This window comes from Bos mutus, chromosome 16 (assembly GCF_027580195.1).
Source record: "Bos mutus isolate GX-2022 chromosome 16, NWIPB_WYAK_1.1, whole genome shotgun sequence".
Taxonomy (NCBI): domain Eukaryota; kingdom Metazoa; phylum Chordata; class Mammalia; order Artiodactyla; family Bovidae; genus Bos; species Bos mutus.
Genome location: NC_091632.1, coordinates 59,607,799 through 59,621,761, shown reverse-complemented (window position 1 = coordinate 59,621,761; position 13,963 = coordinate 59,607,799). Strand labels below are relative to the sequence as shown.

The 13,963-nt window shown below is 36.4% G+C and overlaps 1 protein-coding gene across 8 annotated transcripts in view; it reads left to right on the top strand.

Moving 5' to 3' along the window:
* DISP1 (dispatched RND transporter family member 1) overlaps positions 1-13,963 on the top strand; it is a 227,440-nt gene that overhangs the window by 191,988 nt on the left and 21,489 nt on the right. For all 8 annotated transcript variants that reach the window (XM_070385469.1, XM_070385471.1, XM_070385470.1 and 5 more), the window contains one exon: positions 9,022-9,051. In XM_070385469.1, the coding sequence (XP_070241570.1) occupies positions 9,022-9,051 (30 nt within the window). The remainder of the gene's footprint in view (positions 1-9,021; positions 9,052-13,963) is intronic.

Below are 13,963 nucleotides of genomic sequence, written 5' to 3'. Positions count from 1 at the left end.
TAGAGATAAGTGAAGTTTTAGGCACTTCTCATTGTACTTAAAGTTCATCGTTATGTATATTGAATAAATATTAATGGGCTTCCCTGGTGGCTCAGATGGGAAAGAAACTACCTGCAATGCAGGAGAACTGGGTTCTAAATAACTGAGAGTATGAAAGTGTGTTATACATAGAAGATATAAATTTATCCAAAAGTTCACCAGAGTTTTCTTCGTGTAATATATATTTTTAATATTATTGAATATATAATTACATATTAACTACATCTATATATTTTATATTAATAACATAGATAATAAATATGTAATTAATAACAATTATATAATAATTTATGTTTTGTTTTTCCAATTTTTATTTACTTTTAATTAATTTTATTGACATATAGTTGATTTACAATGTTGTATTGGTTTCTGCTGTACAGAAAAGTGAATCAGTTATACATAAATATGTGTGTGTATGTGTGTGTGCTTAGTCACTCAGTTGTGTCCGACTCTTTGCAACCCCACGGACTGTAGCCCACCAGGCTCCCCTGTCCGTGGGGATTCCCCAGGCAAGAATTCTGGAGTGGGTTGCCATGCCCTTCTCCAGGGGATCTTCCTAGCTGAGATCTAACACAGGTCTCCCGCATTGCAGGCGGATTCTTTACCGTCTGAGCCACCAGGGAAGCCCATAATATCCACTCTTTTTTAGATTCTGTTCCCATTTAGGTCATTAGAGCATTGAGTAGAATTCCCTGTGTTATAGAGTAGATTCTTATTAGCTATCCATTTTATATATAGTAGTGTGTATATGTCAATCCCAATCTTTATTATATATTACATAATAATGTATTTATGACAATAGATCCTCATATTTTGATTATGTATGTATAAGATTCTTAGAGGCTTTCTGAATCATTAAAGGAAGATAAAACTCTTCGTTATTTCTTTTTCGCCCCACACTGTACACCTAGAACACTACACTAGCTCCCAATCTGGTCCAGTAGCGCTCTGCACTATTCCCTCATTAAGTCCTGTTGCCGTTGCTCACGCTGCTACGGGAAGGTGTCTGGCACAGGACTTAGTACTGTTTGTTTCCAAGGAAACTGTGCCTCCTATTTATCTGTCTGAAATCTAACTATCCTTGAAGACCTAGTTCAAATTCTACTCATGTCGAGTTCAGTTGCTGTTCTTTGTGGAATACTCTGTTCCAGTATTATCTCCCCTACTCAATATTTTGTACTATACCTTTAAGTTTTTATTATTTTCTTGTACTATTCTCTAATTGCTTCTTGTCTGAAAGTCACATTTTCCTGGCAGATTGTCCTAAGCAGTGGTTCAAGTTCTGACTGTGTAGGCTCTATTCCAAGACCTACTGAACCAGATCCCTGAGGACCCTGGAAATCGCTTTTTTAAATAAGCTACCCAGGTGATTCCAGTGAAGATCAGATTACGTGGTGTCATTTAAACTGTGCAGTTAATATTTGAATTGAACAAAATTAACTGTAGATTTTGTATTAAATGTATTTTGTTTTAAGTTCTTTGATAATTTATGATCTGTGTATAGTGTTAGCTATTTTCATCTAGTATATAGTTAGCTGGGATGTTTTCATCCTTCCTAAAGTCTATGTCAATGAGAGAAATTTTCAAATAAAATATTTCAGTCATGTGTACCTAAATGAGTAAGTATGCAATTTCTCTCTGTAAAGTCCTCTCCCATTTCTTTGTAACTGTACAACGAATATATGAATACGTTCTCATGAAGGATTCAAAAATATAAAGTAAAACTCACTCTTGATTCCTTCTCTCATGGTAAACAAGGATATTGATTTGCCATGTTCCCTTCTGAATTTTTACATTTACATATTTTATATAGTTTTTCTCAAAAACGCCATATGAAATTATATTGAACTCTCTCACTTTGTCTTGGCGCCCTTTCTGTATCAGTATACACCTGTGTAAGTGTACCTCTGAGAATTTGTTCTGTGCAGTGTTCCACAGTATAGATGCACTACCATTAATTAAGCATCCTTCTATTAATAAATGGGCCTTTAGGTTGCTCTCACTTTTTTCCTTACTGTAAACCATACCTCAGTGAACATCCTTGCAAATGCACGCTTATGAACACGTACCATTTGCTCTTAAATAAGATCTTGTTCCGCCCTGCTTTCCATTTTGGTTCACAAGCAGTATCTCATAACCTCCATCAGTGTACTCTTTTCCAGGTTGTGGCCAAAAGTACAGGATCAAGGCAGAAAATTCACATTCTAGACCTGGCTCTTCGTTGACTTTCTCTGTAACCTTGTACCTTTTTCTCCTTTGTTATATGAAAACAAAGATTAGAGGGAAGACTTTTAGAGTTTCCTACAGTTCTAACAATTTCTTGTTCTAATTAGGCTTGCAGGTATGATACCATTTATTTTTATTATATTCAGCCAGTAGCAAGTGCCGTTTGAATCTTGTAAAGTAAATCATAAAGGTTCACTATGCTTATGAACAAAAGCACAGTACACTTTAGTCTTCTGCATTACTTCCTTACTGATGCGTAAATGCCATTTCCGGACGAGCTACTAGTAATGTGGTGGTGCTGGTAGTGGTATTAACAGTAATGGTAGTAGTAGTAACAGAAAACTATTACTCACAGAGTCCATTCTTTGTATTATTCATTTCTCACAAATACTGAGAAATTAAAGGACTTGTTCAAGTTCAACTAATGAGTTTCATTGGTTTAGACTTTAACTCACATTTTTTAATACAGGCATATATATTCTTTTTCAGATTCTTTTCCATTATAGGTTATTACAAGACATTGAATGTAGTCCCCTGTACTATCCACTAGGACCGAGTTATTTATCTGTTTTAACTCACATTTTTTGATTACTAAGTTCACCTGTTTTCTTAAAGACAGTTGCCTCATACTCAAATATTTAATTTCTGCTCAATTTCTTTTTTAACATTTATAAAGAGATGTCTATTTATTACATGCTCTCTAAATATTAGTCCACATCCAAACTTTTCCTTGCTCTCCTCGTTTATTTTTTTTAAGATTTTTTTATGTAGACCATTTTTAAGGTTTTTATTGAATTGGTTACAATATTGCTTTTGTTTTATGTTTTGTTTTTTTTGGCCCCAAGGCATGTGGGATTTTAATCCAGGAGATGGTGATGGACAGGGAGGCCTGGCGTGCTGCGATTCATGGGGTCGCAAAGAGTCAGACACGACTGAGCAAATGAACTGAACTGAGGAGGGATCAAACTCGAACTGCCTGCTTTGGGAGCAGAGTCTTAACCACTGGACTGCCAGGGAAGCCCCTCTCCTAGTTTATATTTTTTATGGTAGTGGGACTCTGGTCAGTTACAGCAGTTTGAGATGTCAAAGTGACCAGTACTTTTGAGTCAACATCTCTTGAGCAGTCAGGACATGGGTTATGCAAGTAGTTGCGGTTATTGTTATCTTTCAAATCACTCGACACAGACCATAAACATTTAGCTCTGGTGCATGAAGATGAATTAAAGGCCAAGCTTAGCTTGTCTACAGGGTATCTGTTTCATCTTCACGTTAGACCCCAAGCGTGCCAGTGATGATTCATGGAAATACTTAGTGATGAAAACTGGTTTTGTTTGTGTTGGAAATCTTTTAAAGAATGCTTATCAAAGTGTGGATTCTTTATTTTCAGATACTTTCTCCGTAACATGCCAGCATTGAACTGAAGTTATTAATTGCAGAATACCCCTTTTACAAAAAGGCAATGTGGCACAATCCTGTGGGACTAAAATATGGAACTACTGAGACTAAAATATGCTACTTTGAGCATTTTTTAATTTAAATTTGGTTACTACCATAAAGTGGAAAATGTATTTCCTTCACAGCATTTTAGTTGTTCAGAAATATACAGAACTCTTTTTTTCCACAGCTTTGGTTTTCCTGAATGCTAGGAAGAGCTATTTGGAATTTGTGAAACTTGATACTGTCCCTTTCTAAGTTGTTGCATTAATTCTGCAGTTACCTCAACAATTGAGCTCTCTAGATGGGTGGAATGTTTTCATGTTTTAGCAGTCCCATTTCCCTCACCCTACAATCTGCCATTCTTTTCCCAAAATTTATCAAAAGAAAGAGGAACAGTGAGGGAAACCAAGAAACAGACCATTTGTAGCTTTTCTACATTCCTTCCTGTTTCCTATTAACTTCTTCCCTCCCATACTTTTTTTAATGACCTTTTTAAAAGATCTTCCTTCTGTATTTCCCCCAACCCCCATTGTCATGATTACCCTTCTTTGTACCCCCCACCCTCCCTTCTTCTGAGAACTCTACACTCTTGTTAGTTGGTCCCTTGACCAATATATGTGCACATACCACAATTCACTGGTCATCTGAGCTGGAGCCAAGGTTCTCAACTGCTATTACAGATCTCAAATGTGAAGTGCCAGAGGCAATTAATTACTTAGCATGAGTACTGAGTTTGCAAATGCTTTATTTCTTTTTTTGAAAGAAGAGTTGAATTTAGCTCTACAATCATGTCACTGTTACCCAGTCACATACAGAAATATTTTCTTGAGTGGGAGAGAGAATGACACTCCAGCTGGTCATCTGGGGATTGTGCACAACCCAAGCTTATTTACAATACAGCCTGCAGAAGTTGTGTCGTGGAGCCTGCAAATGTCATCCACCTTGGGGCTTTTTCTCAGCAGAACAGAAAATGTCTACAACCCTAACCAAAGAACAAGCAGATGTTTCCACCTAAGATTATTATTTTTTATTTGTTTTTTTGGCATGGGTTTTGACCAGATGCTATTAAAAGGTGAATGAACCCTGGAAAAACATGGTTTCTCTCTTTTTGTTTTTACCAGTTGTTATTTAGCAACACAAGACTGAGGTTAGGAGGGAAAAAAATCATTCTGCAGATTTTATTAGATAGCTATTAAAAGTAGCAAATCAGAAAGATGGTACAAATGAAGAAAGACCAGTTTTAATCATGAAAGTGTATGTTGGATTCCCTTGCCTGCCTTCTTAAACAGCTATGTTCTGGTAAGAGACTGTAGGGCAGAATTCAAGATGGCAACACCTTAAACCGTAAATCAAACAGGTTTCATGTTTTACCTGCAGTTGTGGTTTTGGTGTTTCAAACATCTGTTTGTCATGTCCATTAGTATAAAAACTTCAAAGGGATCTAATGTTTTCCCAGAAGGTATCTTTGCGGTAACCTCAATTTTTCTTTCTCAACTGATGTCAACAATCTCTACTTATTGTCTCAACTTTAACATAAAATGAAGTTTTTCCTCAAGCAGAAAGAATGTGATGAATACATAGTTGACAGAAAGTCCCTTGGGAATAAACTAGTTGTAGATCCATGAATTTCTCAGTTTAAAAAAAGTTAATGGGGGTGAATAGGAGGGAAAAGAATATTTATATTTGTAACAACCCAAAATGTATATAATAAAACATCTTTTTTTTTTTTTTTTTCAACTTCTGGGTATGATCCAGCCCAGAGCTATGGCTCTGGGGATCACCTTAAGTCTAAAGACAGAAAAATCTGTTAATTTCTTGTGGAAATTCAAGAGGTAGTTTTGAGGATGTGTAACTTGAAAAGTGAGAGTGACAAATTAAGGTTTTGTGTACAAGTTAAGTGACTGGCTTCTTTGGTCATTGTCTCCCTCTCTGTAAAAATAAATCTTCTTGCAAAGCTCATTAATAGCTTCATCATTGGAGTTAAGATAGCATGTTCTTTAAAAAGCAGTGTGTGGTTGTGGTGATGGTCACACAACTCTGTGGAAGCACTAAGACCCATTAACTTGTAGGCTTTAAATGGAATAATTATCCTTAGAAGGAAAACTGTATCAAACCTAGAGAATATATTAAAAAGCAGAGACATCATTTGCCTACAAAGGTCTATATAGTCAAAGCTGTGGTTTTTTCAGTAGTCATGTATGTAAGAGTTGGACCATAAAGAAGGCTGAGCGCCAAAGAATTGATGCTTTCAAATTGTGGTGCTGGAGAATACTCTTGAGAATCCCTTGGACATCTAGGAGATCAAGGCAGTCAATCCTACAGGAAATCAACCCTGAATATTCATTGGAAAGACTGATGCTGAAGCTGAAGCTGAAGCTCCAATAATTTGGCCACCTGGTGGGAAAAGCTAACTCTTTGGCAAAGACTTTGATGCTGGGAAAGATTGAAGGCAAAAGGAGAAGAGGACAGCAGAGGATGAGATGGTTAGATAGCATCACTGACCCAACAGACATGAATTTGAGCAAAGTCCAGGAGATAGTAGAGGACAGAGGAGCCTGTTGTGCTGCAACCCATGGGGTTGCAAGGCATCGGCATGACTTAGCAACCAACAACAAATGTGAACTATATCTCAGTAAAACCTATTTTTAAAAACATCAGTATATAATTATATTTGAGAAGACTGTGGGGGTTTTCCCTTGGTAGATTTCCCTTGGCATCTGTGTATGCATTGGGGTTTCCCTGGTGGCTCAGACAGTAAAGAATCTGGCTGCAATGCAAGAGACCTGGGTTCCATCCCTGGGTTGGGAAGATACCCTGGAGAAGGAAATGGCTACCCACTCCAGTATTCTTACCTGGGGAATTCCATGGTCAGAGAAGCCAGATGGGCTACAGTTCATGGGGTCACAAAGAGTCAGACATTACTGAGCATAATTAGATATGTAAGAAATGTCTGTGGCACTTTTAAAGAAGATTTTACTTTAACCTTTCTGATTAGCCACCAAATTAATGATTCTTGCAGCATTGAATAAAAGGGCCTCTATTATAGGATTCAGAGACACAAACGAAAACTTGCAAAATGTAGTAAAGTGGGTAGTAAAGCTTAGTAGTAAAGTTTAGGATTCGCAGATATGAATGTGTTTAAGTTACAGAGGGTGCGTTTGTGTCTATGTATGTGTTTAACAGGTAGATAAACAAATAGAAAATAGAACTAAATTTACTTGTGTTGATATTTATGTCTTCATTTTCTTGCTGTCCATTGACTACTGATTTCACATCTGTCGAACCTGAGAAAAGTAATAAAAGATTCATTAATTTTCATTAATAAAAGATTCATTAATTAACTAACTCATTAATTCAGAAAACTCTGGAAAAAAAAAAACAAAAAACTCTGATCTGACATCTACAAGGGACCCTGCATTATACTAGACTCTGGAGATGTGAGCACAATTAAGATAGGTCCCTGTGTGTCAGTTTTTAGCTTGTAAAGGGAATTCTCTTTATTGTATATATATTTTAAAAGAATACATTTTAGAGTTGATTTCTTTAGTAATGCTAAAGAATATTCACAAATATTTGGTCTCATATTTATTTGTGAAGCAATAAGGTCTCTTATGCTCTTCTTACTAGAAACTCTAAATTCCGTATCTCCCCACAGAAATACTACTGATTTTCATATATGACAGATGAATACTTTATGATTATCCCTATGTCATTTTCCCCCCTTGGTATTACAGACTGACACACACAAGACTAAGAACAGCAAAGTGGGGATCAGGAAACATGAATTCTCTCTACAGCTCTGTTCCTAAGACCCTGAATGACCAAAGGCAAACAGAGGCTCATCTCTGAAAATAGGACTGGGATGGAATTGGGATATGTCTTCTCTAAGACTGTTTCCAGTGCTTACAATCTCTGGGGTTGTTTCATCTCCTTGAGTATAATATTTTTAAGGGGCTTAGAGTCATCAACGAGGACATGTACAAACCACATGAAATTTAGAACATATGCATCTTTTCTGTAAGCAGATTGATACAAAGTGCATTCTGGAATGTGAGTTCCATGAAGTTTGGGACCCTGTTGGTCTCATTCATGGCAATACCAGGAGTTAAATAAATATTTTTTAAAGAATGAATACATATATATTACTGAGACATATAAATAAGAGAGGAAAGAATAAGAAAGGAAATTTTAGATCACAAAGAAAATCTAAAACAGAGGTCTAACTACTGGAAGAATAATAGATTGAAGTAGAAAAACCAAAAATAGATGTTTCATTTTGTTTTGTCTCCTCAAAGTATGGTACAGCCTGGTGGTAGATTTCAGATTAGGAGAGAGTACACAGGTAGGAAATTACTCATTTACTAAGCAAATATTTAAGTATCCTCTCAGTATTATTGTAATGGTTATCAAACCTTTTGATCTCACAACCTTTTTACACTTTCAAAATTATTAAGGATCCAGAGGTATTAATATTTTATGTGTTATATCTGATATGTACCACATTGGAATTAAAACTGAGAAATTTAAATTTTTTAATTTAACTCTTTTAAAATAATGACTGTAAGCCCTTTACATGTTAACATAAGTTATGAAAAATAATTTCCAAAATGAAAAAAAAAAACTGTAGTGAGGTGATTAGCACTGTTTCACATTTTTGTTAGTCTCTTTGATGTGTGGTTTAATAGGAGACAGCAGGCTTCTCATACTTGCTTCTGCAGTCAGTCTATTGCAGTCTGCTGTTTGGTTGAAGTATATAATATTATGGACGAAACCCAGCCTTAAAGAGGTATGGGGTTGGAAGAGGGAGGCCCTGAAAAACCCTGTGAAGGATATGAGGAACTCCCAGGGGTCTTCATCCCATACGGGGAGAATCATTGTCTTCCAGCATGGTGGAACATGAGCAGTAAATTTTGTAACTGAAGAGGTGATATGATATTTCTAGCTGAAGAAGGTATTGATGTCCAAATTAAAAGAAAAAAGATGTAAGTAAGAAGCAGCTCGGATTGGAGAGAGGTATGTGGCTTCCTGTTGTGAGAGAGATGAGGGAATCTGTAGCTATAGGTTTGGAGAATGTCTGGTATGACTATGATTCCCCTAGGAGTGTGTGATGAACATCTGAGAATATGCCACCTACTGGCATACAAGGTGGTCAACATTCATTATTAAATCCAAAATCTCTCAAATAGAAATGTCTTTTTTAACTCTTCAAGGATTCTTTCATAAGGAGAGATAATAAGTGAAATGTTATATGTATATATAAAGCATTTGTTTGTATTATGATGACTTGTTTCTGATTGTTTTTCCTTTGCTTTTTTCCAGACCATCCAGACCTTTCAAGTTACCAAAAAGGTAAAGTAGTCTGGATCATCTTATGAAATAAGTATGTTCTTTTCCCATTTTAGTATTTTCTTTACGTTTTCCTGCTGTTTTTGCCTTCCTCATTTGTATTTTTATGAAGGAAAATTATATTTCCACTGATTTGGCTGCTTGAGGAATCCTGAACTCCAAAAAGTGGTTTTAATCCCAAGGGAGTCTTTTAGCCTTTAAATTCTAGTTGGGTTTGATCATTTATGGGCTTCCCTGGTGGCTCAGCTGGTAAAGAATCTGTCTGCAATGCGGGAGACCTGGGTTCGATCCCTGGGTTGGGAAGATCCCCTGGAGAAGGGAAAGGCCACCCTCTCCAGTATTCTGGCCTGGGAAATTCCATGGACTGTACACCGTGGGGTCGCAAAGAGTCTGACACGACTGAGCAACATTCACTTTCACTTTGATCATTTATATTTGCATGATTATTTTGAATTCTTTCCTGTATGGCTTGGCTTCTCCATGTCTTACTTATTGATGAGAGAGAAACCATCCAGCCAACTGCCATGACTTGAACTCACAGCAGTTTATTTCAGATGGCTCATCTGTGTCTCTTTATAAAAATTTTGTTGTCATGTTAAGATGGAGGTACTTTTTTATGTGAAAATTTTTAAGTTTGCATTTTTTAGTAGAAAATCAAAGTTTTAAATGGACAAATGTTTCCCAAAAAAAAGCATTGTCTCATCAGATGTCTTTTTGCATGGTGATTCCAAATATGAGATTGTTAAGAAATTCTTCATGATATTTGAAATTCCTTTGCTAAGGAAGCTCAGATGCTGATATCTCTGAAGCCTTCCTCAGGAGAGTTATTCTTTCTTTGGAATAAGATTGCTACATAAATTTTAATTAGTAAATTCCTTTTATATTTAAAAATATTTGTAAATTGTAATCAAATAGACATAGCATAAAATTTACCATCTTAACCATTTTAAAGTGTACACTTCTCTGGCATTAAGTACATTCACATTACTGTACAAACATCACTACCATCAGTCTCCAGAACTTTTTCCAACTTGCAAAACTGAACCTCTGTACCCATTAAATAGTACCTGCTCGCTTCTTCCTCCCCCAGCTCCCGGCAACCACCGCTCTTCCCTGTCTCTGTTAATCCCATCACTCTAACATCTCATATGAGTGGAAGAGTGCAGCGTGTGTCCTTTGTGACTCTCTGATTTCACTTAGCATATTGTTCTCAAGTGTCATCCATGAGCACGCATCAGAAGTTCCTTCCTTTTTAAGACTGAATGGTATTCCATGGTATGCATATACTACATTGTTTTTTACCCAATTTTGCAACAAAAAACATGGAAAAAAGATGAAGGAAAGAGGTTATACGAAAATGTGTCATAAAGTAAATATGACACATGAAGAAAATGAATTTCCATTTTTCTGGAAATAATAGGATCTTCTTAAATGACCAAAACTCTTACATTTTGGAAGAGTCATATGTATTTTTCTCTGTTAAAAGATTTGTATTTTTAAAAGTTTTCATTTCTTCTTTTCAATATACGCACATGTAAATACAACTTCTTCCTAAAATTAGCTTTTTCTGATTCCCTTTTCCCACCCTAGCTGACAGTAATCTTTTCCTTCATAGAATTCACAAAATTTTTTATCTGTATCCCTGTAAACATACACCTCTGTTGACCTAGTTCTGTAGGTATTTGTGTACCTGTCTGATTTTCTGAATTAGGCTCTAAGTTCCTTGAGGATAATATCCATATCTACTATGATTTTATTCCCAGAAAACCTGCGTCCTTACTATGTAATACTAACTGTTGAATGAGTTTATTACTTCACAAGAAAGAGTTCTGTACTGTTTTCTTCTGTGAAATTCCATAAACTTCAAATATTCCACTAAATTGATAGTTGATGCCACTAGAAAAGTTAGGATTAATAACATTTAGAAACGCTTACCCTTAGAAGAGGGATAAGGAACATATGTTAAAGGAAACAGAAGGGAAGAAACACAGGAGGAAGAGATTTTTTTAGGAAGCAAGCAATAGCTAAAGTGTTAAATATTTCTTAGGTAAAAGAAGATGAAAACCAAGACAGTTGACATTGGCAGTTTCAGAAGACTCACCAGAGCAAAAGCCAGGCTATTAAGGGTTAAGGACTGGGGTAGTTGGTCAGGAAAAGAGGCCTCAGGTCCTAGGTACTCATACTCTCTAAAGCCTGGCTCTCCGCTCGGAAAGGAAGGGGAGAAAGAGGAGAGGGTTTCCAGAAAGGCAGCAAAAGTCAAAAGAAAAAGATCTTTGTAAACTAAGATTAGAGGAAAGTTTACTATGGAGGGTCTTATTGTAATACAAATGGTCCATTTAAAACAGGTCCCCCTTATAATGTCACATGAGCATAAGTTCGCCCTCTAAGATACTTCATTTATTTGTTTTAACAGTTATTGCTGATCTTTTCCCAGAGTAAACCCAATAATAACATGACTGAGAATCTGTGAGTATGTTTGAGGGACTTCCCATGTATATGTGTGTGCTTAGTCGTGTCCGACTCCTTGCGACCCCATTGACTATAGCCCATCAGGCTCCTCTGTCCATGCGATTTTCTAGGCAAGAATACTGGAGTGGGTTGCCATGTTCTCCTCTAGGGATCTTTCCGACTCGGGGATCAAATCCAAGTCTCCTGCACCGCAGGGAGGATTCTTTATCTCTTGAGCCATCAAGGTCGATATACCTCATGAAAACTTTAGCAGGGCAGGAACAGCCTGGACCAGGGTGCTAGGCAGCCTGCCCACTCACTCAGATCTGCAGTTCACCCACAAATGCAATCCATTCTCCCTGCTCCTTCTGTTATCTGTCGTTTTATAGAAGGAGAATGAATCCTTCATATCTGTGCTGTTTGATACGTGACCTCTTGAGATGATGATGTGCTCTTTTATATTGGGTTGGTCAAAAAGTTCATTCAGGTTTATCTGTACCAAATAAAAAACCCAAACCAACTTTCTGGCCAATCCAGTCCAACAGTGCCATGGGTAGTGCTGCGGGCCTAACCTAAGCAGCTGATACAGCAGTAGGGCCTTGAGGAAAACCATCACCTGGTCAGTCAGTCATTAAGAAAAGACTGCCTGCTGTCATCCAGGAGCCAGAGAAGTGGATGGCACATACAGTTATGTTGTAGTGTGGTCTAAAGATGTACAAAATTAGATCAGGCAGATGAAAGACAATTACTACATGGTATACAGAGGAACATATTATAGTAAAAGAGTGGTCCTTTGGGAAATTCTTCCAATGCATGTGTAGTTGACTTTTCAGAGAAAAGAATGCACAGGTCCTTTATTCAAATTTAAACTTAGAATATGTACCTTGAACTCAGATGCATCATGAAGGGAATTAGCTAGAAAACTGTAGCTGTAAGATTTATAGGTCATTTTTAATTTCCTTTACTTCTCCAATTTTCCTGCTTTATTAGATTTTGTCATAATATTACAACCATTGTCTGGGTTTCATATTATATATGAAACTTTTGTTTCCCACATGGTGCCCGTAGTTACACAACATCTTAGCATAGACAGCAGGAAGCAGAAATGGCCTCAGTTACTGTGTGATATTTAGCAGAAACCACTGTCTGAGTAATATTTACTCAAAAGAGTTAGGGCTTTCCCCCCGTGGTGCTTGATGTCCTCAGGATAGTGATTCCATTTCTTAAGTGCGAGCAGTTGTCTCAAAGAAAGGTTAGCATGTGAAACATGTGCTGTGTGAGGAAGTGGATTTGTAATAGGGTAAGGTTAAATGTGTTTGGAAGAAATGTGCTGAAATCACTAATACCGTAAAGTTTCCATATGTAGTCCATGCACAGATATGGTAGAGACCAGTGCTGTAAAATCAAAACCAAATGTTTTCAAAAGCAAGAAAAAGCAATTATTGAATGAGTTTTTAAGATTGCTGTGCATGTGTGCAGATTTTTCAAGACACAAACAAAAAGTCATTATATAGGTAAATTAAACCACAGTATGAAAACTAAGCAATTTGGGGCCCATGGCCTTCTATTGATAACATGTTTGTAGGTAAAAATGCATAACTTCTGGTTTATTTGAAAGAAAATTGATCCATTTAATATAAAGTATAATGAGTAATTGTGTAAGCCTGGAGCCCTTTTCACTTCATAGGGCTGATATTTTAAAGGTCTAAAATGTAAAGGACTTTTTTTTAAACCTGAAGCAATGAACAGAAAGTCTCAAACGTGCTATTGACAAAGGATTTTATTGCTTCAAACCAGTTACTTTCATCTTGGTTTGCATTTGGTGGAGGAGGAAATAAAGTATAGAAAATATAAGCATTGGGTGTGTTCTGGAAATACGGACGATTCTGACCACTTGGTGTTTACATTTGAATAACTACAATCAACATATTCTGATTTATGTGTTTTCAATACATTCAGGATTATTCTTAAGTTATTCCACCTTATCTGGCATAATTTTTCCTTAATGAGTTTTTAAATGCAGAATTTACGTTAGTGAATCATGTTCAAACTTGAAGTCCTTTGGGTCTATATGATTTTGCACAGAGAAATTAAGAGTGTGGCTTAGGAATTTAATCCTAAATGACAGTTTTGGAAAGCATCTGTTTGTGGCAAGTTGACTTATTCTTGATGGCTTTTGTTTCTCTTGTGTTCGAAGCAAGAGATATCATAGTAGCTAAGAAGCCAGACTCTTAAACCAGACTACCTGGCTTCCTAGCTTCGTGACTTTTTTTTAAAGATATAATTGATATGTAACATTATATAAGTTTCAGGTGTATAACATAATAATTGGATATTCATATGTATTGTGAAATAATCACCACAATAAGTCTAGTTAACATTCATCACTACACACAGTTACAAAATTTTTTTCTTTCTTGTAGTGAGAACTTTTAAAATCTACTCCCCTAGCAGCTTTCAAATATAC